Source organism: Puma concolor, chromosome F2 (assembly GCF_028749965.1).
Source record: "Puma concolor isolate L17-30 chromosome F2, mPumCon1.1.hap2, whole genome shotgun sequence".
NCBI lineage: Eukaryota > Metazoa > Chordata > Mammalia > Carnivora > Felidae > Puma > Puma concolor.
Genome location: NC_141684.1, coordinates 76051524 through 76077909, shown reverse-complemented (window position 1 = coordinate 76077909; position 26386 = coordinate 76051524). Strand labels below are relative to the sequence as shown.

Below are 26386 nucleotides of genomic sequence, written 5' to 3'. Positions count from 1 at the left end.
CTGGCTTCGTCTTTAATTAATTTATGTGACAGTGGTTGAAAGTCCAAGAGGAGAGGAGAGGAATGGAAGTCTGGGAGAACGACAGTAGGCTCCGTTTTGTAAGAATGGATTTCTTTCAGGGGCGCCTGGGTGGCGCAGTCGGTTAAGCGTCCGACTTCAGCCAGGTCACGATCTCGCCGCCCGTGGGTTCGAGCCCCGCATCAGGCTCTGGGCTGATGGCTCAGAGCCTGGAGCCTGTTTCCGATTCTGTGTCTCCCTCTCTCTCTGCCCCTCCCCCATTCATGCTCTGTCTCTCTCTGTCCCAAAAATAAATAAACGTTGGAAAAAAAAAAAAAAAGAATGGATTTCTTTCAGTGAGGAGCGCCTATGAATTCTGTTGTAAAATGTTGTTGTTAAATGAGTTAAATGATTTCTCTAGAGATCCATTATTCCTCATTCGGTACTTTAGGTTAGGCTTTTGAAATAAACCAAGAAATGCCGGAATAATAAATCATTAGCAGAACGCAGAACTATTGTTCATGCGAGGAGAGGTGACTCAAGATGGTTATTGTACAGAAGGTGTCTTTTTTTTTTTTTTTTTGGTTAGTCCTTGTGAGTCTGATAACATGCTTCCGTTTCTCAACAGGAATGTGAGGGGGACTGGAAAAGCACAAGCCTTCTTGGGCTCCACTGCTGGTGCCCACCTTGGACTGCCAGGTCACCGTCATTGATACTGTTCTTGATCTGCTTTATATTACTAAAACCCCAACTTTCGCCCTGCCCCTGACCTTTCTGTACAGAAGTATAGCTTTATAAATCATGGCAGCTCAGATTTATAAATTTCTAGCCATCAGGGGCACCTGGGTGGCTCAGTCCGTTAAGTGTCCAACTTCTGATGTCAGCTCAGGTCACGATCTTGTGGTTCGTGAGTTCCAGTCCCATGTCGGGCTCTGCACAGACAGGGCAGAGCCTGCTTAGGGTTCTCTCTCTCTCTCTCTTTCTGCCCTTCACCTGTTCCTGCTGTTTCTCTCAAAAGAAATAAATAAACATAAAAACATAAATTTATGACATCAAAACTATTATGCTCTGGAAGATTGGAATCATTTAGAATCTCTGTTAGGAGTAAGAGAAAAACTCTCCTTCTTCCCTGGATTTTCGGAATGGGATGGATATGGAAATGAGCCTTACACCAGTCACGCTCGGTAGTCGTGGACAGGGTAAGTCCACTGAGAGCTGTTGTCTTAAACCCCGCGTCTTTAGCCCAGATCCTCTAGAAGGCAGAGCCAGAGGCAAGGATTAAGATGCTAATGGTTAGCAAGGCCAGGACAGTGATGGTAAAGTAAAAAGAGGTGCAAGAAGCAAGAATTGTGACACAGAGTATTGGGAGATGTTAGCATTGCCGCTCGAGCTGGTTTTCACTCAGTGACAACAAAAAACCAGCAGGCTGCTCTGCAGTATATTCATTCACCACATAGGATTTTCCAGAAGAGTTGTTAAGAGGAACTGCATCTCAGAGTAGTTCACGGCAGAGAGAAAGGAGGGGAATGAGCATGTCTAACTTCCACTCATCACTTGCCGCCGCCCCCCCCTTTGCTGGTATTCACTTCAAGGGCAGATACCTCTCCCACATGCCCAGGTAGCATCATCCAGCCCACTGGAGGCTGCTCAGAAACGCAGATACCGTACTCTTCTGTGTAAAGTTTTAACGAGGCCCAAAAGTGGGAGAGCAACAGGGTTCAGGCAGTGGGCCAGCCAAAGAGGCAAGAAAGAGGTGGTCGAGTGGGTCTACGAGGGAGGGCACGGTTTCAAACCTGTTACAGAGTCACATGCTAACTGGGTATGCTTAAAAGATATCTTTGCCACTGGCCCAGTGTGTGTGTGTGTGTGTGTGTGTGTGTTTAAAAATTATGAAGTAATTTTGGTTATGACATTTCTGATACAGTAAACAAAAGGAACAAGGGCTCACCGAGCGATAGGCATTAGCTAACATACCTGGTCAGTGTGAGAAAATTTGGTCAAGATAATGCTGGGAGGTCAAGCTTTATGCATCCTCCTGGGCTCCAAAACAAGCAGCAGTAGAGGTTAAAAATAAGACACACTCATCCTCTGTGGGACTAGAAGTAGGAGAAATATAGTCATCCCTAGCGAACCTAAAAAAAAAAAAAAATTACTAAAGGAACTGTGTGTTTCTGCAGCAAACGTTTGTGATTTTCGTTTTGTTTTGGCTACCTAGAAGCTAAACACATTTCTTATTTTGAAGAAAACCAAATCTGTTGGGCATAGGATGCTCCCAGGAAGGCGGCTAATGTGAAGAGAGAGTTGTAATTTCTTCCCAATTCCTTCATGGCTAAGGCATGGTCATCGGGTCCTGACTTAGCCAATTAGATGCTTCCACCTAGGACTTTGAATCTTGAGAGGGAACATAAAACTGATGAGGCAGAGATTATTCCTGACATGAGTGGCAGAGACAAGACGCCTGGGACACAGAGCAGGATCCCAGGTGCAAAAGCATCATAAGTAGGTTCCATCAGTGACTGCGTGTTTTTGAAGGCCAGAAATGGAGCTGTTCCATTGATCACGCAAAGTATCGGATATCCTTACTAAAAGTGTTCTTTTGCTTAAGTTAACCAGAATTAGTTTCTGTTGTTTGCAAGCAAGAACCCTGAGTGGTTCAGAACAAAGAGAGGGAGAGGGAGAGAGAGAGAGAGAGAGAGAGAGAGAGAGAGAGAGAGAGAGAGAGAGAGAGAGAGTGCCCAGAAGGAAGTAGCAAGACTCAAGAAACACTCATAAAAAGAAAAAAAAAATGTCCCTGGTATGACACCTAGATTCCCCATACATCTTCAACTCCATCAATAAGCCTCAGAGGAGAGCTGTCTGCAGACTAAATGTGTTTCTCGTCACCTGGAGTTAAAGGCCAACACTCTGAAGACAATCATGCAAAGAAGACGTGCATCTTGAAGATAGCGATGGAGATTGGAGCCATGTGGCCACAAGCCAAGGAAGCTGGCAACCATCAAAAACCAGAAGAGGCAAGGAACCGACTCTTCCCTTGTGTGGCTTTGCTGACACCTTGACTTTGGACTTCTGGCCTTTAGAACTGTGAGAGAATCAATTTCTGTTGTTTTAAGCCACCACGTTTGTGGTTATCTGTTACAGAAATCCCAGGAAACCAAGACATGCAGCAATCCCCTTCCTAGGTATTTATCCAAGGAAAATGAAAACCTATGTTCGTGTAAGACTTGCACAAAAATATTCATAGCAGCTTTATCTGCAATAGCCAGAAGCTGAAAAAACCCCAATGTCCCTTTGCTCAGGAATGATGAAACACATTATGGTACGTCCATACAATGGAATAATGCTCAGCAAGAAAAAGCAACACATGTAATGCCATGGATGAATCCACTTATTATGGTAAGTGAACGAAGACAAACCCCAAATGCTATATATTGTGTATGACTCCATTGATATGATTTTCTGGAAAAGGCAAATCTTCAGGGATGGCAAGTTGGAGAAGGGTGACTCCAGAAAGGCACACGGGGCAATTCGGGGGTGGATGACGCAATAGTTCTACATCTCGATTTTCACGGTCGGTACATACTGACGCCTTCAAAGCCCACAGAACTGTATACATCAGAAAGAGTGAACTGCAGACACATTTGGAAATAATTAAAACAAAAACAAGAACTAAAAATAGTGTGACAAATCATCATTCTGGAACTGGGCACTAGGGCACGAGGTAACCAGGAACGTCACTCAAACACTCATCAAGGTGGGCCCTGTTTTACCTCAGACAGATCATTGAGGAAGAGGGTACCTTTCATTTTCATTTAATACCATCAATCAACCATCTTTATTTGAAGGATCTGTGTGAGATATGCTAAGAGTGGGTACATTTCTTAAAAGAAATGGTTCCTGCCCCTCACGCTAAAGGAGCTAAGTACAAAGTAGAACACAAACACGTCATTTTGACAAGCTGAAGGAAATGTGGTGTCAAAAATTTGCTCCTGACTTTATACTTCTCCTGTGCATTTACAGCTTTTTTTTTTTACACAGAAGTTACACTTTGCAGTATTAAAAAAAAACAAAGTGCTCAAAAGTAATAGAGAATAAAAGAGATTTTATAGAGCAGGCAGTTTCAAGGAAAGGAAGAGAACAACAACAACAAAAAACCTCCCTTCCAAAATGGACAGGAATCAGCAAAATATGAAAACTTTGAGGATTTCAAAAGTTTTTTGATCTCCTTTGCGGAGGATCTCATTTGACCAAGAAGAAACAAACAAAACGCAGTTCATAAATCCTGACTTGCCTTGAAGTTAAGCACGTCCCACATTCAGTAGAGAGAAGAATATGAAAACTTGTCCTAACTCAGTTGTGACACCAGAACTGGTTGGAAAGGTAAAAGGCCATGATGCCTTAAAAGCGAAGCAAAGGAATTCTGAACACAGACACTCTTGACTTCGTATAAAAATAGCCACATTTCTGTATCTGGAGATTCTAAAAAAGGAAGATGACTTCAGAAGTAGCAGGGACCAAAAATGTAAGTCCTCACAATATCAATGCGATGCACGAAGAAATAGAAGGCACACGGGGCACCTGGGTGGATCAGTGGGTTGGGCGTCTGACTTCAGCTCAGGTCATGACCTCACGGTTCATGAGTTCGAGCCCAGTGTCGGGCTCCATGCTGAGAGCTTCAAGCCTGGAGCCCGCTTCGGATTCTGTGTCTCCCTCTCTCTCTCTGCCCCTACCCCTGCTCATGCTCTGTCTCTCTCTCTCTCTCAAAAATAAATAAATGTTAAAAATAAAAATAAAGAAAAAGAAATAGAAGGCACACATCAAATCTCAAGTTTTAATAGATATTTATGAAAGGTGGAAGAAATGGCAAATGTCCGAGTACAAGTTCCAAAATGGCAGGACCCGAAACTCTAGACTGGCATTACAGGCAGAAGCAGCAAATGAGAATAATATATTAGGGTTCTCCAGAGACAGAACCAACAGGAGATGTAGGTGTATAGAAGGAGATTTATTATTAGAAATTGGTTCTGATGATTATGGAGGGTGGGAAACCCCATGATCTGCCATCAGCCAGCTGGAGAACCAGGAAAGCCAGTGTGTGGTGTTAAGTTTCAGTCCTATGGCAGAAGACCTTTGGCCCAGCACAAAAACAGGCAGACAGAGCTAATTCTTGCTTCCCTCACCTTCCATTCTTCCTATTCAGGCCTCCAACAAATTGGGTAAGACCCACTCACATTAGGGAAGGCCATCTGCTCTATTCGGTCTACCATTTCCAACATTAATCTCGTCCAGACACACCCAGAATAACGTTGCCAAATATCTGGGCAACCTTGAGGCCCAGTCAAGTTGACACACACACAATTAACCATCACAGACAATGAGAGAGCCTTTTAAATAGCACGAAGAGAAGGACAGACCCATGTGTGGGGCTGGGGCCCAGTGAGGAACAGTATGTGGAAGAGGAAAGGGGCAAGCTCTGAGACAGACAGGGAGAGCGGGGGCGGGATTCTCCCCTCTGTTCCCAACCGTGACATGACCACCACGGGCAAGTTTCTTCATCTCTGGGGCCTACGTTTCTATTTCTCGGTAGAAACGGGACAATTTCGTATATTTTGTAATAAGGGATCATGATTTCTACCTCATAGGATTGGTAGAATGAAGTCATGTCTGTAAAGGGTTTAGTAAATGGCAGGTAACCAGGAAGTGAGTATTAAACTGTTTCCTAACAGAATGTTAGGTAATAAAAACATTTAATAGCACAGCAAAACCACTCACTTTTAACTTAGATTTGGTTTTCTTCATCAGAAAATACCTTAGAGGTGCCTGGGTGGCTCTGTCGGTTGGGCGACTGACTTTGGCTCAGGTCATGATCTTGTGGCTTGTGGGATCGAGCCCCACATCGGGCTCCGTGCTGACAGCTCAGAGCCTGGAGCCTGCATCAGATTCTGTGTCTCCCTCTCTCTCTCTCTCTGCCCCTTCCCTGCTCATGCTCTCTCACAAATTTAAAAAAAAAAATTAAAAAAAAATACCTTAAAACTAGAGAAGTATAGATAAGCTTTCTTAAAAGAATTGATGCTTAAAATACATTGGTCAAAACATGGTAATTTCTAATTGCTTTTGATTTTTCAAATCTCCAGGGCCAGATGAATTAGAATTTATAATTACGAACAGCCAAGGAATTTTAGACAGTAGTACAGAGACCAAAATTTTCCGGGGGACCTTGAATGAATGTCTTAATTTTCAAGAAGGGGCAGAGGTGGATTCTGAGAACACCGGCCCCATAAAGAAAGAAAATGACGATACTGAAAGCGATGTGCATCGTTTTAACTCACAGACACCCTGCTTAAGATAATTCTAGCTCTGCTGATGAAGCAGGTGGCTCATAAGCACTTAGAAAAAAAAGAGATAAACGGCTAACACCAGTGTTGACTTGCTAAAAACAAGTCATACAACCCTGATTTTGATTCTTTTTTGGAGAAAGTTAATGTAACAAGAGATCTGGGAGAACCATATATTAAATCCAGGAACCTATAGAGGCAGGCAACATTCAGGGCTCCAGCGGATGGGTGGGCATAAGACCCACAGGTGCCAGGGGTTGAAGATAAGAACTGACACACACACACACAAATATATATATATATATCAGGGTTGAGATGTCCATGATCAGAACTAGGGTCTGAGGAACCTGGTCAGAGCTGGAACTAGAGTATATGCACAGAGCCAGAGAAGCTGGGCAGTTGGTTTCTGAGATGGATGTTAGCACGCAGAGGGCTACGGTCTCTGGACCGTGAGGGCCAACTCCACAGGGGAGGTCTGGAGCTGGGGCGGCCCTTGAGAGACAGGATGAATTGAGACAGGGACGAGGCCTATGTTACTCCCCACCCTTGGATTCGTCACTGGCGGTGAGCTACCGTTGGGGAGGGGCGTGCCCTCGGGTGACGCTGCAGCCCTTTCAGCAGAGGGCAATGCCAAGGGAGACACGCAGCTGTCTTTAGCAGCCGGAGGAAAAGCACGTCTGTCCTGTAGGAGGATGGCGATGCACCACAGGACCCACGAGCCTCGGCCTGATGCTGGGTCTCCACAGCCCGGAGCAAGATCGTCTCTAGCCCTCCTGGACCACGGGCAGGGCTGAGGCCGGAGGCGGCAACGGTAGTTGAGGAAAAGTCAAGGCCTTCGGTAGACACATCAGCAGTCTGCTGGCAAGTTAGTTCACTTCTCTGAGATACTGTTTTCCCCGTATCTAGACAACACTTAGGGGGAGAATTAAAAGGCCTAACGAAAGAAAGCGAGAGATGTCAGTATGTTGCCAATAGAGTCAGAGAGATCATTACAACTTGGAATGATAGGGTAAAAGAGAGAATATAATATTTAACAGGCATACATATGAAGCATTTAACAAAGGTCCAACAGTTAAACTGCACATATACGCACATACATACCAGGAAAGTAAATAATAATGGCAAATATTTACTGAGTACCAAGCAGCTATCATGAGCCAGGCCTTACTTACACTTTGTGCTTTATAATCATGCAACCAGATGCCACAAAGTACTAAACGCCTTACAGAAATGATTTCCACTAATCCTCTCAGCGAACCTGTAAGACAGGAGCTTGTATTACTCTTACTTTTCACAGAGGTGAACTTTGGTTTGGGAGGGTAAATAATTCCCTGCCAGGTCATCTAACTGGGAGGAGGAAGGCCCAAGGTACTGAGGAACTTGAAACACACAGCCCTTACATGTGACCATCACACCATGGTACTCCCCATTGTTAGAGAAGAAGCTAGCCTATAACCAATCACACGCTATATCATTTGATCCCCATATCCGCCAGGATATGGAAGTCGCGAGTAATAAAAAATTCAATTTAAGCAGATTTACACACGAGAGAAAGTAATTGGTTCACGTAAGTAGAAGTTCAGGGGTAGAATGGCTTTGGGGGTTGACTTAATCTAATGGCAAATCTTTCTACTTGGCCTCCAGTGAAGTTGGCTTCTTCACAGGCTGAAAGTCACAAGCTCACAGCAGATCCAGGACTCACATCCGTGTGCAATAAATCCAAACAAAGAGAGAAAAGGTCACTTCCGGGAGCTCACCCAGAAAAACGAAAAAGAATTTCCCCAAAGGCCCTGGGCTCACTCCTACTTCCATCTCCCAGGTCAAAATTATTAACAGATCAAGGACATGAGATTATTCTTAGACAAACTGGGCCATCCTTGGAATTGCAAGTGGAGACAGCATCCCCTGAGATACACAAACTTCCTGGAGGAGGGAAGGATACCTGAACAAAGTCAGGATTCTTTTCAGAAGAAGAAAGGAAGGAAATAATGGATCCTGGGTAGACGGTCAACAATGTCTCGTTCAGAGAAGGACATTTTCATCTCACCCTCCTTTTGCACACAATCTGTGGCTTTAAAACAGTTCTTGTGAAAAAAAAAAAAGCTGTGATTTTTGTACTGATCATAAATTCAGTATGAGCCAAAAGGATCAGATGGTGAATCTGGAACTCATTGTTGAGAGTGACGAGGTTAAAAGAAGAAACAGTCTTATCGTACTCACTTCTGGTCATATTGGGACCATGGTATCAACTCCAGATGTTGCATTTCAACATGGTACACTGTATGGCTGAGCTGTAAACATATTTGCTCTACCCAGCGTGGAGCCCAATGTGGAGCTTGATCCCACAACCTTGAGATCATGACCTGAACTGACATCAAGAGTTGGACACTTAACTGACTGAGCCACCCAGGTGCCCCCAAGCCTACCTTTAAAAGTGAGAGTTCCTGCTGGGAATTTGATTTTGCCTACCAGTTGATGAATGCGTTCTTTTACCTATAAAACAACAGACTGAAATAGGGAAATAATGTTAAATGTAGGGTTTAAAGATTTTGAGTGAATCATGAGTACTTGGCTTTCAATACTGCTGGGTGATGGCACATATTAAAGAAGAGGTAAGAACAGGACAAGTGGGGGAAATTAAATGGGATGACCAAGACAGAAAAAAAAAAATGTTTCATAGATGTTGAATTATGATCTAAAACAATACCATAAAGCCACCTAGAATTCAAAATAACCCTCATACCACAAACCAGCCTGATGTTTAGAAGTCAACACACAACATGGAAGAGATACTAAGATCCACATCTATTCTTTCATCTTTGAACATGAAAAATAATCATATAAAGACAAAAATGCATACTTTCACCATTTCTAGTCAGCATATTGTCAAAGGTTCTAACCAGAGCAATTAGGCAAGAAAAAGAAATAAATGAAAGTCAAATTGGGAAGGCGGATGTAAAATTATCTGTTTGCAGATGACATGAATTTATATACAGGAAACTCTAAGATTCCACAAAAAAAAACCCTGTTAGGGATAATATATGAATTCAGCATGGGGTGCCTAGGTGGCTCGGCTGAGCACTGGACTTTGGCTCAGGTCATGATCTCACCGTTTGTGAGTCTGAGCCCCGCATCGGGCTCGCTGCTGTCAGCGCAGAGCCTCTTTTGGATCCTCTGTTCCCCTCTCTCTGTCTCTCCCCTGCTTGTGCTCTCTCTCAAAAATAAATAAAACATTTAAAAAATATATATGAATTCAGCAAAGATGATGAAACAAAATTAACACACAAGTCACTTGTATTTCTATACATTAACAATGAGTAATTGAAAAGTAAATTATGAAAGCAACTGTTTAAAACAGAACAAAATGCAAAATTATAAAACATTGCTCAGAGAAATCTAAGATGATATAAATAAATGGAAAATATCTCCTGTTCTAATACTGTGAAGATGACAATACTATCCAAAGCAATCTACAGATTGAATACAATCTTTATCAAAATCCCAAGTTTTTGTTCATAAATAGGAAAACCCATCCTAAAGTTCATATGGAATCTCAAGGGACTCCAAATAATGAAAACAATCTTTAAAAAGAACAAAGAGAGCTCATACTTGTAGATTTCAAAACTTACCACAAAGTTGCAGTAACCAAAACAGTGATATGGCAAATGGACAGACATACAGAACAATGGAACAGAACAGAGTCCGGAAATAAATGCTTGCATATATGACCATTTGATTTTTGAGAAGGGTGCCAAGACCACACAATGGAAAGGACAGTCTTTTCAACCAACGGTTCAGGGAAACTGGACTTCCACATGCAAAAGTATAACGTTTATACCAGACACAAAAACTAATTTAAAATGGATCAAAGATCTAAACTTAAAAACTAAAATTATAAAACTCTTACAAGAAAGGGGGAAAGCTTCATATTGGATTTGGCAGTGACTTCTTGGACACGACACCAAAAGCACAAGCAACAAAAGAAAAAATAAATTAGATCTCAACAAAATTAAAAACTTTTGTTCGACAAAGGATCGTATCAAGAGAGTAAAGACACAACACAGAGAATGGGATCAAATATTTGCAAATCATATAACTGATAAGGGATTAATATCCAGAATATAAAGAACTCTAAAAACAACAGGACTTGAATAGACATTTCTCCAAAGAAATGCAAATGGCCAATAAGCACATGAACAAATGTTCAAAATCATGTCATTAGGGAAATGCAAATCAAAACCACAGTAAGATACCACTTACCGAAAATAAGTGAAAAAACTGAAAACAACAAGTGTTGGCGAGAATATGGAGAAAAAGGCATCCTGGTGCATTGCTATTGGGAATTTAAAATGGTAGTCTCTGTGGTAATCAGTTTGGTGGCTCCTCAAAAAGTGAAACATAGAATTACAACATGATCCAGCAACTCCACTCCTAGGTATACATAACAAAAAAACTGAAAGCAGGGAACCAAACAGAAACTTACTTGTACAGCAATGTTCATAGCAACACTATTCACAGTAGCCAAAGGGTAGAAACAACACTACTTTGCATAAACAAAATGTGCTATATACATACAATGGAATATTTTTAAGCCACAAAAAGGAGTGAAACCTTGATACATCTATATGAACCCTGAAAACACTGTGGTGTAGTAATATATATGTGTAAATATATATTTACACATCTATCATATATATATAGATAGCTAGATTTTGCACACACACACACACACACACACACACACACACACAAATTTGGTCTTTGTTCCTAGCTCCTGGCACTGAGTTCCTAAAATCCTGGTAATTTTCTGAGTGATAGAATAACTGTTTTATGCTGACTCCTAGTTGGGTGTGATGAGGGAAGGCTAGATAGCTTCGGGATGAGGCTAGTTACCAGAAAAACTATGTGATTAGAGGCTTAGAACTTTCAGTCCCGTCCCCAACCTCTAGGGAGGTGAGAGGCCAACCAGTGGCCAACAAGTCAATGAATGATGCCATGATGAGGCTTGGGGGAGCTTCCGGGCTGGTGAACAGATCATATGCTATCAAGGGGGGCACCCAGGGAGAACATGGAGGCTCTGACAACCCCGCCCCCCCCCCCACTCCCATACCTTGCCATCTCCCATTCGGTGGTTCCTGAATCGTATCCTTTATAATAAAATAATAAGTATGGCATTTTCCTAAGTTCTATGAGTTGTTCTACTAATTAACCCAACCTGAGGAGGGGGAATGGAAGGGGAGGAGGTCATGGAAACCTCCAAATTTGTAGTAGGCCAGGCAGAAGTGGGGGTAGCCTGGAGGCCCTATTTGCTGCTGGCATCTGAAGTGGGGCCAGTCTTACGAGACCGAGCCCTTACCTTGGAGGGTCTATGTTAACTCCAATAGTGTCAGAATTGAATGGAGTTGTAGGAAATCCAGCTGATGCCAGAGATGAAAGAACTGGCATTGGAACTACATCATCTGGTGGCAGAAAAGACCTCAACTGATTTTGCTAAGTGAAATAAGCCAGACACAAAAGGGTGAATATTGTGATTCCACGTATAGAAGCTACCTAGATTAGGCAAATTCAGAGAGACAGAAAGAACAGATGTTACCAAGGGCTGAGCAAAGCAGGGAATGGAGAGTTATTATTTAATGGATACAGAATTTCCGTGTGGGATGATGAAATCGTTCTGGAAATGAACGGTAGTGATGATTCCACAATATTGTAAATGTGTTTAAGGTGAATGAATTGTACACTTAAAATGGGCTAAAATGACAAATTCTGTTACATACATTTTTCCAAAAAAGGTAACAAAAATATATTTTAAAAACAGTAATCATATACAAATACAAAAACATATCTCTTACCCTTGTAAACATCTATTATTTCAAAGGTTCCTAATGCTATAAACTTCAGAGGGTCTCATATTTAAATCACTTAGAAGTATATGTAGAATCCTTTAAACAGAATACGAATCTCAGAGTCCACAGTGATAATATCAAGTCTGTGGGGAGAGCAGAAACTGGAAAATTCTATAAGAGTAGAATGCCAACTAACAAATGTAGAATAATAGTTAGAAGATCACACTTTTGAAAACCTCACAGTAGTACTTCAGGAAAGAGTCAATTCAAGAATGCCAAAATCGGTGGGTGAAAGTTTGATGAGACACATATATTTACATGGTCTCAAAGTATCTCTCCATAAACTCGATACGAAGGAAAATTTTACAGGGAAGAAACCTGGTGGGTGCCATTTTAACCAAGTGATCAAAGTTACTACCATCGCTAATGAACCAAACTGACATTATGTGCCTCGTGATGTGAAACGCTTGAAAAAGCACAGCATCATTTATGTAGTATTTCTGGAATAATGCATAACCTGATTCAAATCATGACAAAAATATCAGAGAAAAACAGAGTAAAGGGTATCTACAAAGCAAACAGTCTGTCTTCTCCAAAAATGTCAGTATCGTCAGAGACCAAGGAGGGCTGGGGAATCATTCCAGACTAAAGGCAACTCAAGAGATAGTAAAACTAAATGCAATACGTGACCCTGCTATGAACCATGCATCCAGAAGAGAAACTGATATAAAGAATATGGAGACAACTGGTGAAATGTGAATCCAGTCTTCAGATCAGATAATACCAGATATCAATGATAAATTTCTAGTCATTGCTCTATGATGCTATAAATGGACAGACTTATAATCGAGAAGAAAAAATTGAAAGAAAGAAAACATCTACCTATATAGATATATAATATATATAATATCTATACAATATATACATGGGATGGGGGAGAGAGATAGGAGGAGGAGTGGGTGAAGAGAATAAAACCAATGTAACGTAACAATTGGCCAATCTGGGTGAAGAGTATGTGGGAGTACTATGTGCTACTATTGCAACTTTTCTGTAAATTTGATATTGTTTCTAAGTTTTTTTAAAATGGATATGAAAAATCTCCCATAGAAGTATGCCGTGTTCCTGCTTCTGGAGAGTTCCTAGCTTTCATCAGGCTTATGAAAAACTCCCTTCAAAGAGTGAACAACACCCCCTTTCCATTATTATTTGTGTTTCTGTACTCACTCCTATCCCCTCATTCTTCTAAATGGCATCTAAATTCAAACAGCAAAGATAAAGATCTTGTCCTGAGCAAGACAGGACAGCTTCCGGGTAGAGAACATGGCTTGAAGTAGTAAAACTTAAATAGTATAAACAATAATAGCTTTTGCTACAGTAGCAATGAATATCGTTCTTTCCTCCATTTTTAAAACCCAATGGTGGCCCCGAAATATTATTCTCATTTGTTTTATAATCATTTATTCATTCATTCTGGAAATACTTATCGATTTTCAAACAAACACTGCTCACTGCCAGAGGGAAAAAAAGCTGCAAATAATCATTAACTGACTCTTTTCATTGGAACTGAAATTAAAATATATTTCTTACACTAGAAAGTAAGGTTTACTCATTGTGGCTGACATAGATGATTGTCAACATAGGATTGTGGGTGAAAAATGTATGAACAGTAAAACAAAAAAATTACTTTAAAATAAGAAAATGTCGCATATGTAATTTCACAAGAAAATGAACTGTAATTCAGCTTTACGTTTATTTTATGTCGCTTACTTTTATATACATCACACATATCATACATATATACTTGTTATACAAAAATCTATACAAAAATCCAGGTAATTTAGTATCTAAAAAAGGGAGCGGGAGATACTGCATTTGATTTCTGGTACTCTTCTGTTTAAATACTTCTAAAATTCAGATTTCAAGGAGACAACAAATTGAAAGCCATTAATTTTTCAGAAAGCTTTGTGTTCACATAAATTCATCATTCAAGTATACTCTTATGGAACAATAATACACCACGTGACTGACTGCAAAATCACACTGAATAAGCCATGGTACCGAGTAAGAGTGGAGCTTTCTTGCTCTGGTTTTACAGAATCAGCCCCTTACATGAAACGCGGAACACAACCGCGATTCCCACCTGCCACTATTAAACGCCATGTTACAGCACGGTACACCCTCTATCGTCTGTCCACAGATTCTTGTTAAAAAATAACACTAAATAGGAATAATTATTAGAAATTTTATTTCTCTGAATTTCTTTTTTATTCAATTTGGAAAACAGTATACCTCTTCCATTGTGCTTGGCAACTTGACATCATACCTAAAGGAATCATTTAAAGATCCTAGGGATCAAATATATACATAAGCTTCTAAAAATTCTTGGTATTGTTTAATTCATTTATAATTTCAGTTCTACAGTTCTCAGTCACAGCAAATATAAAGAATTTAAAACAACACTCCTCAACATAGCATTATTATGTTTTTAAAAAGTGAATTGCTGAGGCACAAGAACATTACGTGATTTGCCCAAGGTCAGGAAAAGAATGAAGGGCAGATAAAGGAGTATTTCTTCTCCAATTTAAAGTGTCTGTACTGAATTCCACCATCTTGCAAAATTAGCCCAATGCAACAGATACAGAAATTAGACGCGTTATTTGGGAATGTGTGTTTAGCCTAAATTGCTGTTATTAATAAACCTAGTTTTTAAAATCTATACATTTATCATACATTGTCAGGAATTTATAAAAAGAAACATCATTCTCTGAATTATCAGGCAGGTAATGAGTTACTGCTTAATTTTGACACAATTGATTGCAACAGCAAAATCGATACAATTTTAAACAAACAAGTTCAGCAAAAGATGCTTATTAACATTTTTTAAAAAAAATACTAATTATAGAACCTACAAAATTTAGAAGACAGTACTAGAGACACAAACATACTAATATAAATGTATTAAATCGTCTTCGAGTTGATCTTTTGTTTTTTATGAAAACGTTCTAACAAAGCACTCATAATGTTTCCTGGTATTCTTTGGTGCTTATCAATCAAAGCTTGAACAGCATTCTTTGTCTATTAAGAAAACAAAAGAAAAGCCATTATTCTTTTAGTTCTCAAAATAGATCATTCATTTTGTAAAGATTTTAATATACTACTACTTGCAAAAAGCCCTCCCTAATTGAGCATCCCTTTCTCCCCAAAATTAATGCTTTCCTTCTCAGCACACCCGTCGTGTGGTTCTCACACTTGCCAGGCTGGAAGCACAGTTAATGTTACACGGCTATTTTCTATACCACACTGTAAGCTCCTTAAGACACAGCTTCGTCTTTCTCCAACACTGAGCACAGCAATGTTTTGCATACAATAAACACTAAGAGAAACGACAAAAGTCGTAGGACATTTTTCTAGTGGGCAGATGGGGAAGGAAGTTTTACTCCTTCCTATCCATGAATAAATCTGTGTGCACGTTTCTTTCATCACATACAATTACATCAGGCAACGCAAGAGGAAAAAGTGAGAACTATGAATGAGCTGATACACTTTTAGTTCACTGCCTCAATTTCTAGACAGTTTGAGGACTTTAAGTCACAGCAATGGAAAAGCCAATTAGGATATAACAAGGTGTCTCCTAAAACGATTTGCTTCCCATTAAATTCATGACAAATTTCAATAATCTTTTCTTTTATATCACTTTGTGGCTATCTAAAAAAAATCTGTGTGCACATCATGCATGCATGTACACACGTACATTATTTTAGATGGCAACCTTTTAATAAGCCTTCTTTTTATAAATCTTGGACCTTCATCCCTTTTATTTTTGTAAAAAAGGTTTTCTTTTTTTTTTTTTTTAAATTTTTTTTCAACATTTATTTATTTTTGGGACAGAGAGAGACAGAGCATGAACGGGGGAGGGGCAGAGAGAGAGGGAGACACAGAATCGGAAACAGGCTCCAGGCTCTGAGCCATCAGCCCAGAGCCTGACGCGGGGCTCGAACTCACGGATCGCGAGATCGTGACCTGGCTGAAGTCGGACGCTTAACCGACTGCGCCACCCAGGCGCCCCAAAAGGTTTTCTTTTTAATTCCAGTTAACATACAGTGGAATATTAGTTTCAGGTGTACAATATAGTGATTCACCACTTCCATACATTACACGCTGCTGTTCATCATCACAAGCGCCCTCCTTAATCCCCATCACCAGTTTCACCTGTTCCCCCCCAACCCAGCTCCCTTTTGGTAACCATCAGTTTGTTCTCTAGAGTTAAGAGTCTGAGCTTCAGCTCCTTTAAATATAATTAAGAAGCTCTAGCCCAAAGATGTATTTAAAATTTTTTTTTTAATGTCTATTTATTTTTGAGAGTGAGAAAGACAGAGCATGAGCAGCATGAGCATGAGGGGCAGAGAGAGAGGGAGACACAGAATCCGAAGCAGGCTCCAGGCTCTGAGCCATCAGCCCAGAGCCCGACGCGGGGCTCGAACCCACAAACCGTGAGATCATGACCTGAGCCGAAGTTGGACGCTTAACTGACATAGCCACCCAGGCGTCCCCCCAAAGATGTATTTTAAAAATATGCTTCTGGGGGCGCCTGGGTGGCGCAGTCGGTTAAGCGTCCGACTTCAGCCAGGTCACGATCTCGCGGTCCGTGAGTTCGAGCCCCGCGTCGGGCTCTGGGCTGATGGCTCGGAGCCTGGAGCCTGTTTCCGATTCTGTGTCTCCCTCTCTCTCTGCCCCTCCCCCGTTCATGCTCTGTCTCTCTCTGTCCCAAAAATAAATAAAACGTTGAAAAAAAAAATTTTAAAAAATATGCTTCTGAACCACAAGTTTGCATATCTGTAAAAGGAGAACTGTTTCATACACTTATTATAAGGGTTAAATGAAATTTCAACCATGTCTTCAGGTACTTGGCAGTGACTAAAAGTAACTAATAAAGGTTGTCTCTTGTGAAGTATGTTCTTTAAAATTTATTCATTTATTTAGAAAACAGTAGATGCTTTGGAAGCTATCACATTAGTGAAACAAGTCTCTAACCTCAAGCTTGTAACTTAGTAAGTGGGTCAAGTACAAAGTAATAAAAACCTTAGATCATTTGGGGGTGCCTGGGTGGCTCAGTCAGTTAAGTGTCCGACTTCGGCTCAGGTCATGAGCTCACAGTTGGTGGGTTCAAGCCCCTCCTCGGGTTCTGTGCTGACAGCTCAGAGCCTGGAGCCTGCTTCGAATTCTGTGTCTCCCTCTCTGTCTGACCTGCCCCACTCACACTCTCTGTTTCTCAAAAATAAAACATTTAAAAAAAAAAAAAAAGATTAAAAAAAAAAAACAACAACAAAGATCATTTGTAAGCTGTATCTACCACCTGAGATGTGAAAAGAAAGTATCTAGAAGTTCAGACGACAGCCCGTTTATTTGCTGGGCAGTGACAGGGAAGGACACACGAACAAGGTACTGTTTGGCCTGGGTCTCCAAGGACCAGTGAGATTTCAGTGACAGTGGAGACAAGAGCAGGAAGCAACAGACCACAGGAAAACAACCGGCTAAGGACAGGTGGGTTAGGGAGCTTGGCTGGACTTCCAGGTATGTGTTCTGAAGCCGGGTGGTAGAAGGCTCTAAAATTGTAATTCAATTAAATCATGAGGCTGTCAAACACCAAGTGAGAAAGTAGAGACTTTGTTTAATATGAACTGAAGCGTCAAGGAAGGGTTTGGGGTGGAGAAATATCGGGCCAATGCATTAAGAAAATACAACTCTTGCAAAATCACCAATGATACTCTTCTGTCACCAAACCCGATGACATTTTTTTTTTAAGTTTATTTATTTATTTCGAGAGAGTGTGAGTGTGCGTGCCAGTGGGGGGAAGGGGCAGAGAGAGAGCGGGAGAGCGCGAGAATCCCAAGCAGGCTCTGCACTGTCAGTGCGGAGCCCGACTCAGGTGAGATCACGGCCGGCCGGAGCCAAAAAAGAGTCGGATGCTTAACTGACTGAGCCACCACGGTGCTCCAGTCAGCGACATTCTTTTAATCTCACTTGACCTCTCAATCTCCCCTGATCTTGCTTCTGGAATTCTCATAGTGGAGGAAAACCTAGGTTTTCTTCTAACTTTCAGGCTGCTCCTTTTCAATCTTCCTTGCAGATTTATAGTCCCCAAATCTGCCACTGACTTATTCTTCAAAGGTTCAGTAATCTTTCCCCTTTCCACAACTTTAATTACCTTTCATTTGCTGATGACTCCCAAACATTTACCTCCAGCCCGCTCAGCTTCAGACAGGAATGGTCTTGAGTGTTTGAAAGGCACCTCATACTTTGTCCTTCCCTTAGTTCCTTCCCTGTTTCAGCAAACGACACTACCATAAACCTAGCCAAGTAAGCCCAAACCTAGAAGCCATCCTTCACAACTCTTGCTTCTCACTCCCAATAGCCAATCCATCCATTTATTTTTACCTCCCAAATACCACTCACATTATCCACTTCCCTCCGTCTTCTTTAAACCTTTATGACACATGTATACGATATATGCGTGTAGATATAAATAAACCCATATTTATTTCTATGTGTGGATGTGCGCAAGAGACTAGAGAGAGAGAGTTAAAGAGACAGACAGAAACAGACACTGTAAACACAGAAACAGAACAATAGAGAGATTAAGACTGAGAGAACTTTCGGGAAATATCCCAAGTGCCCTCTTCAGCATTAGCATAGTATATTTTAATTTAGATTTAGACAGTGCTTACAAAATGGTTCTCCGCAATCAAATGCCGGAACAATCTATCACCCATTTTTTAAATGAGGTTTCATTTCTACATTAATTTGGATGCTAGTAACTTTGAATTTGTGATGATTCAGGGATGATTACCCTATAGTTTATGCTTATATTATTAACAATGAAAACTGGAAAATCATGACAATGTATTACAAAAGGAAAATTTTAAGTGTTCTTTATTTCCAGTATACTTTAGTTCAATGACAACTTACAATCCAAAATATGAATACAGCAACTATGTACTTAAGTAAATTCCCCCAAGAAATTCTACGATGCCTTGGTAGACTACTTGTTACTTTAGGCACTGAAAATAAAGTGCATAAAGTAACTGGAGATGATAACTGAGGTATTTCGATGATTCAGAAAGGCCTTTTCTTCCTTACTTAAACTGGTATGTTTTTACTATATTTATCTGTTTTACTATATAAAATACCTAACCCTACCAGTGACACGAATGTGAGTAAATCCTGCTCTCATATGAAAAATCAAGGCACTGGAGTTTAACTATCAGAATATACTTTCCTTAACTGAGGAAAATAAGGGAACAGGGTTCACTTAATTTGAGACCTAAAAGAAATGCCGAACAGCATTTAGTTCAATTTCTCTGCTCTACAAATAAGGAAATCGGGGTCTGGGGAAGAACGTATTTCTCTACAGTGATGCTGCTGCCTAGTGGTAGGATTGGTGATGAGTAATACGGGTGACGATCATAACCCAGGTCCCTAATCTTCCACGCCAGGCTTTTCCTGCTCTTTTTCTGTTACCTTCTATTTTGTGCATAAAAATACATGGTATTTGTAAAAGGGGCTCCTAACTGGCTCTGAGCCACTTAAATCTGAATACATAGGGAGGAAAAAGTTGTAAAAGAACAAAACAGAATTCACATATCCTACAGGAGAACACATAGGTCGGGGGCACCACAGAAATGTGTTAACGATAAAGTGCACATGGGCAGAAGCAATGTCACTGGGTAAGGCCTCACCCTGGCGTCAGGCTCCCAGAGCCTCATCAGTAAGGCATCGCCGCGGGATGAGACAAGAGTCATGTCGCACGGACAGCATGTGCTGACTCTAAAAGCCAGTGTCACGGAGCTTTGTCTTCAGGATGAAGGAGGGTAGTAAGTGCTGAGTATATTTAATGAGCCCGCAGCGTAACTGAAGGTAAGTTTTCTGTGTTTTAATTTTTTTTTAACGTTTATTTATTTTTGAGAGAAAGGGGAGGGGCAGAGAGAGAAGGAGACGCAGCATCCGAAGCAGGCTCCAGGCTCCGAGCTGTCAGCACAGAGCCCGACGTGGGGCTCGAACCCACGAACTGTGAGATCACGACCTGAGCTGAAGTCGGACGCTTAACCGACGGAGCCACCCAGGCGCCCCAGAGGTAAGTTTTCTAAGAATGAAGTTCAGAGACACGTAAGCAAAGACAAGGCCGCATAATGTTTCTTTACTGTTAACCTTTGTGAAACTTCCTACATGTCAGCTGCTTGATTTGAACGGTCTCATCTAATGTAACATTATCGTTGTTTCAACTGTACATTCTTTTCTAAGTGGTCTGGTCTGGCTGAGTCCCAATATGGTGGAGCAGATTATAGTTATTCACTCTCTCTGCCTACCAGGCCTCTCTCTTTTGGACCATCCTATGGGAGGAATACAGATCCTGTCCCCGTGAAGTCCACGGTGGCCATGTGACAGCACTGGCCAATAAAACGTCAGTGGGCAGCTGGGTGGCTCGGTCGGTTAAGTGTCTGACTCTTGATTTTGGCTCAGGTCATGATCTTGCGGTTTGTGAGTGTGGGCCCCGCATCAGGCTCTCTGCTGTCATCGCAGAACCTGCTTCAGATCCTCTGTCTGCCTCTCTCTCTGCCCTTGCCCTGCTCGCTCTCTCGCTCTCAAAACTAAATCAACATTTAAAAATAAATAAATAAAAATAGAAATAAAATAAAATGTCAGTGGGAGTAAGTGAGCCACCTGCAAACAGAAGCTTTAAAAAGTTTCACTGCTGACATTTTTTTTTTAAGTTTGTTTATTGAGAGAGAGGGGGTAGGGGGAGAGAGAGGGAGAGGGAGAGAGAGGGAGAGAGAGGGAGAGAGAGGGAGAGAGAGAGAGAGAGAGAGAGCGAGAGAATCCCGAGCAAGGTCCACTCTGTCAGCATGGAGCCATGAGGCTGGCCTCAATCTCACAAAACCATCAGACCTTGATTTGAGCTGAAATCAAGAGTCAGATGCTTAACCGACTGAGCCACCTCGGTGCCTGACATTTTCTTTTTCCCATGGCAACATCCCACCTGAATCCTCCTGAATCCAGGAGAAGGAGGACAGGGACCTCAGGGGAAATATAACATAAACAAGAAGTAAGCTTTCCTGTCTTAGCCTCTGAGATTAGCTGGTTGTTAGCACAGCACACCCTAGCAAAACTAACTAAATTATCCAGTTTTCTTATGTGTAAAAGGCAGTAATAAGTCCTGCTCTATAGGATTAAATCAGACTTATGCATAGAAGGAAAAGTAAAATTACCTCTGTTCACAGATGACATGATTTTATATATAGGAAACCCTAAAGATTTCACAAACACAACTAATAAACAAATTCAGCAAAATTGCAGGATATAAAATCCACACACAACACAAAAATTGTATACACTACCAATGAACAATCTGAAAAAAAAAAAACCAATCCTGTTCATAAACGCATCAAAAAGAGTAAAATACTTAGAAATAAACTTAACTGAGGAAGAGAAAGTCTTACACATTGAAAATTATAAAACACTACTGAAAGAAATTAAAGAGACAAATACATAGAAAGACCTCCTGTGTTCATGGATTAAAAGATTTAATATTGTTAAGATGTCCATATTATCCAAGGTGATCTACAGATTCAAGGCAATCCCTATCAAAATCCCAGCAGCATTCATTTGCAATTTCAAAGGACCCTAAGTAGCCAAAAGAAGAACAAAGTTGTAGGCTTCATACTTCCCCATTTCAGAACATACTACAAAGCTACAGTAATGAAAACAGTGTGGTGCTGGTATAAAGACAAACATATAGACCAATGGAATAAAACAGACGACACAGAAATAAACATTTGCATGTATGGTTAAATGATCCTTAACAAGGGTGCGAAGACCATACATTGAGGGGAAGGCAGTCTCTTCAACAAACAGTGGTGGGGAATCTAGACACCCACAGTAGAAGGAATAAAGTTGAACCTTACCTTACATCATAAGCAAAAATTATCTCGAAATGGATTAAAGACCTAAACATAAGACTTAAAACTATAAACCTTGTAGGAGAAAATATAGGACGGAAAGCTTCATAACATTGGACTTGGCAACCATTTCTTGAATATGACACCAAAAGCACAGGCAACAAAAGCAAAAATAGACAAACAGGGCTCCATCAAACTCAAAAACTTCTGTATATAAAAAGGAACAATCAACCGGGTGAAAAGGAACCTACAGGATGAGGGAAAACATTTGCACATCATATACATAGTAAAGAGGACATCCAGAATAAAGAACTTCTACAATTCCACAAAAAAAAAAAATCCAAGTAACATGACTTTAAAAATGAGCCAAAACCTTGAACACACATTTCTTCAAGGCATATGAAAAGATGCTCAACACCACTAGTCAGGGAAATGCGTATGAAAACTATAATGACATATTACCTCACACCTGTTAGGTTGGCTGCTATCACAAACAAAACAAAAAACAGAAAGTAACAAGTGTTGGTGAGGATGCAGAGAACCTGGAACCCTTGTGCCCTATTGGTAGGGATGTAAAATGGCATGGCAGGGGCGCCTGGGTGGCGCAGTCGGTTGAGCGTCCGACTTCAGCCAGGTCACGATCTTGTGGTCCGTGAGTTCGAGCCCCGCGTCGGGCTCTGGGCTAATGGCTCAGAGCCTGGAGCCTGTTTCCGATTCTGTGTCTCCCTCTCTCTCTGCCCCTCCCCCGTTCATGCTCTGTCTCTCTCTGTCCCAAAAATAAATAAACTTTGAAAAAAAAAAAAAAAATGGCATGGCCAACTACAGAAAACTGTATGGATGAGGGTCCCCCCCAAAATTAAAAAAGAATGATCGCACTGCGAGATAACAGAAAATATATATTTGTCTCTACCCCTGGTTCCTGGCACAGAGCTCCTAAAACTCTTACTATTTGGTCTCTTAATATTTGGTCTCTGACTCCAGTCAGGACACAGTGCTCCTGAAATCCTTATAATTTCCTGGGTGATAAAAGTGTCTTTTGTTCTCCTGGATTCCTGGATGTCTTCTGAATAAGGGCAGGTCACCAGAAAGACCAAACTATGATTAGAAACTTGGAATTTTCAGCTCTACTCCATCATGCCCCAGAGAGGGGAGAGGAGCTGGAAACGGAGTTAACAATCGATCGCGCCTATGTGAGGAAGCCTCCATAGAATCCCAACAGTACAGAGTTCAGGGAGCTTCCATTCCAGGCGGGTGAACACATCCACACCAGGAAGGGTGGCACGCCCTAACTCCACAGGGGCCCTGCAGTTGAGGCCCTCCCATTCCTTGCCCTACGTATCTCTTTATCTGGCTGGTCGTCTGTATCCTTTATCACATCCTTTAATAAACTGGTAAAGTAAGTAAGTGTATTCCTGGGTTCTGTGAGCCAATACATCAAAATAATTGAACCTGGGAGGGGTCCTGGGAACCTCCAATTTGTAGCCAAATTGAACAGAAGTTGCAGGTTACCTGGGGACCCACTACTCATGATTCGCATCTGGAGTGGGGTGGGAGCAGTCTTGTGGGACTGATTCCTTAACCGGTGGGATCTATACTATTTCCAGGTAGACAGTGTCCGAAATGAGCTAAGCGACAGGACGTGTCAGAAAATTGCTTGGTGGGGGCAAAGCCTCCCTCCACACATTAGGTGACCAGAAGTGTCGCAAGTCATGTTCTGTGTAAAAGTAAAGGAGATGTGCAAGTGAAAGAAAGACACAGTATGGAAGAACTAGGTTTTTCCCTCCGGGAGGGAAAAGCGAGTCTTTTCTTTCCACCTGTGATCCGGCAATCTGACTTCTGAGTATATATCCAAGAGAATTCAAAGCAGGGTCTCGAAGACATATTTGTACACCCATATCCACCACGGCCCTGTTCCCAACAGCAGAGGAGATGGAAGCAACCCTAACGTGCATCGGTGAACGAATGAATATACGACATGTGGTACACACAACGGAGTGTTATTCAGCTTTAAAAACCAGAAGGAAATTCTGTCACGTGCCGTAGTATGGATGAACCTTGAAGACCTTATGCTAAGTGAAACAAGCCAGTCACAAGAAGACAACGTTGTATGCTTCCCCTTTGCTACCGCAGTCAAACTCACAGTCATAGAAGGCAGAATGGTGGTCACCAGGGGCTGTGGGGAGGAAGAAGCGGTGAGTGGTGTAGGATTTCTACGCATATGTGGAATCTAAAAGAGGTGAATCCATGGAAACGCAGAGCAGAATAGGGGCGTTACCAGGGTGTGGAGGAAGAGGGAGATGTTGGTCAAGGGTACAAACTTCCGGCTACACGATGAGCAAGTTCTGAGGATCTAAGGTACAGCACAGTGACTACAGTTACGAATACCGTATTATATATCAGAAAGTTGCTAATGAAAAGGCCTTAAATACTGTCACCACAGGCACACAAAATGGCAATTAGGTGATGGAAGCACCTAACCTTACCGTGGCCATCATTTCACAATATACACATGTATCGCATCTCCACGTTGCACGTTAAACTTTTACAATGTGATTGGTCGCTTGTATCTCGACAAAGCTGGGGGAAAAACAAGAATCTCGCGTGGCCCGTGAAGGAACCAGAAGAAAAAGCTGACGGGTATGTATGAAAAAGAAAAAAGAAAGAATGGGCAGCAGGTTTTCAGGGGGTATAGAGACTGGAGATTGGCCGCACACGTGAATATATGTGGCACTACTAAAGCAAGCATACACTTAAAAACGGCTAATAAACGTTGTGGTTTTGACTACAATTTAAAAAACTTGAAAGAAATCACACTACACGTACCTACGGCTGGTATAAAAGTCATAATCAAAACACACTCACACCATTTTCCAGGTGATTCAATAGAAGCCATTCAACTCATGGCTTTCACGTAGTTTTTTACTTTCTGAAGACGTAACTGCAAGCTGACTGGGCTTTTCTCATCCTCATCTTCCCTGATCTCTTTGCAGGAATGAATATTACCGGTCATTCCTATTGTGTAAACATCCTCGCCGGCTGGCTTCTCTCACACAAATTGACTTCTCTCCACGTCTCCACAGCTTTGGCTGACGTCCTCCGCATGCCCCTCGTGTGTTCTTCCCTGTCCTCCCGTCTGTCCTCAGTCTTCTGTCTCTAACCTGCTTTGTGAATGAAGCTCATGACTTCAGTAACTGTCTCGTGCGGATAACTTCTAAATTTTCATCATCAAATATTTTTAAAAACCTATGCATATAATACATATGGACATATCCTGCAGGTAGCTATAGAATCAATTTTCAAGTCTGGTACGTTCTATCTCTATAAAATCTCTCCAATCTGTCCCTTGCTCTTCTTCAAGTAGATAGAGACCACTATGTGATTCATTCATTCATCAAACATTTACTGAGATCTAATTAAATACCTAACATGGTGCTGGGAACTGGAGACCCAAGAATTCAACAGCATGAGCCCTGCTCTTAAAGAGTGCACTTATAATCATATGTATCTAAGTGATCACAATTGCTACAGTCATCTTCACAAACCATTGTAGAGAAACAGATTACACATCTGCTTGTTTGGGCCTCCTAAATGTGAATGAAACTGATACGAGCCACTCCCAAGCAGAGACCTATCCTCACAGAAATGTTATCTGGTACACAAATTCCCTAGTCTGATAGTTAAGGGCCTAAAAATGTAGCTACTTACTTATCCAGCAGCATCTCAACCAAACCCTACCCACCAAGCTACTGAATCCCCAAGTTTATTCCACAGCTGCTAATCCAGGAAAAACAAGGAGGTTTTGGTCAGCTAAGACTGGGAAATGCCCTTTGAAACAGTTAAATAGACTTCATTGCAGAGCTTCTTGGAGCCTTTAATGCGTTTGCAAAATCCCTGGAGAATTTATTAGGCAGTCTTTTCCAACCTTGCCGTTCTAACCAACGCTGCTGGTATATGGTCAACTCTCCAACCACCGCATCTTTGTTCATACTCTTCCTCCAGCCCCAAGTCCACAGGACCAAGCCACGCCCTTCTTTCAAGACCCACCACAAATGCCCTCACTCCAGGAAGCTTTTCCTATTTTTTCCTTCACAAAGCAGTCTTTTTCCCCTCTGAGCTTCTACTGGTCTCCCTCAAATTCAGCCTCCGTATCGCTTCCAGTGATCTTGCCAAACGCAAACCTATTACACCATTCACCTATGTTCCAGAGCACCCCCCCCCACCTGCTCTCAGGAAACAAAATCAATTATAGGCCATCCTAGTC

General features: G+C 41.5%; 1 protein-coding gene across 5 annotated transcripts in view; it reads right to left on the bottom strand.

Moving 5' to 3' along the window:
- TMEM68 (transmembrane protein 68) overlaps positions 1–26386 on the bottom strand; it is a 61834-nt gene that overhangs the window by 4128 nt on the left and 31320 nt on the right. For 4 of the 5 annotated variants that reach the window (XR_015246634.1, XM_086695210.1, XM_086695211.1 and 1 more), the window contains one exon: positions 13904–15247. The exons of the other annotated variant lie outside the window; for it this stretch is intronic. Coding sequence is in view for 3 of the 4 variants with exons in the window: in XM_086695210.1 (XP_086551336.1) it covers positions 15131–15247 (117 nt within the window). In the remaining variant the exon portion in view is untranslated. Of the gene's footprint in view, positions 1–13903; positions 15248–26386 lie in introns of those variants that run through there. 5 annotated transcript variants of the gene reach the window in all.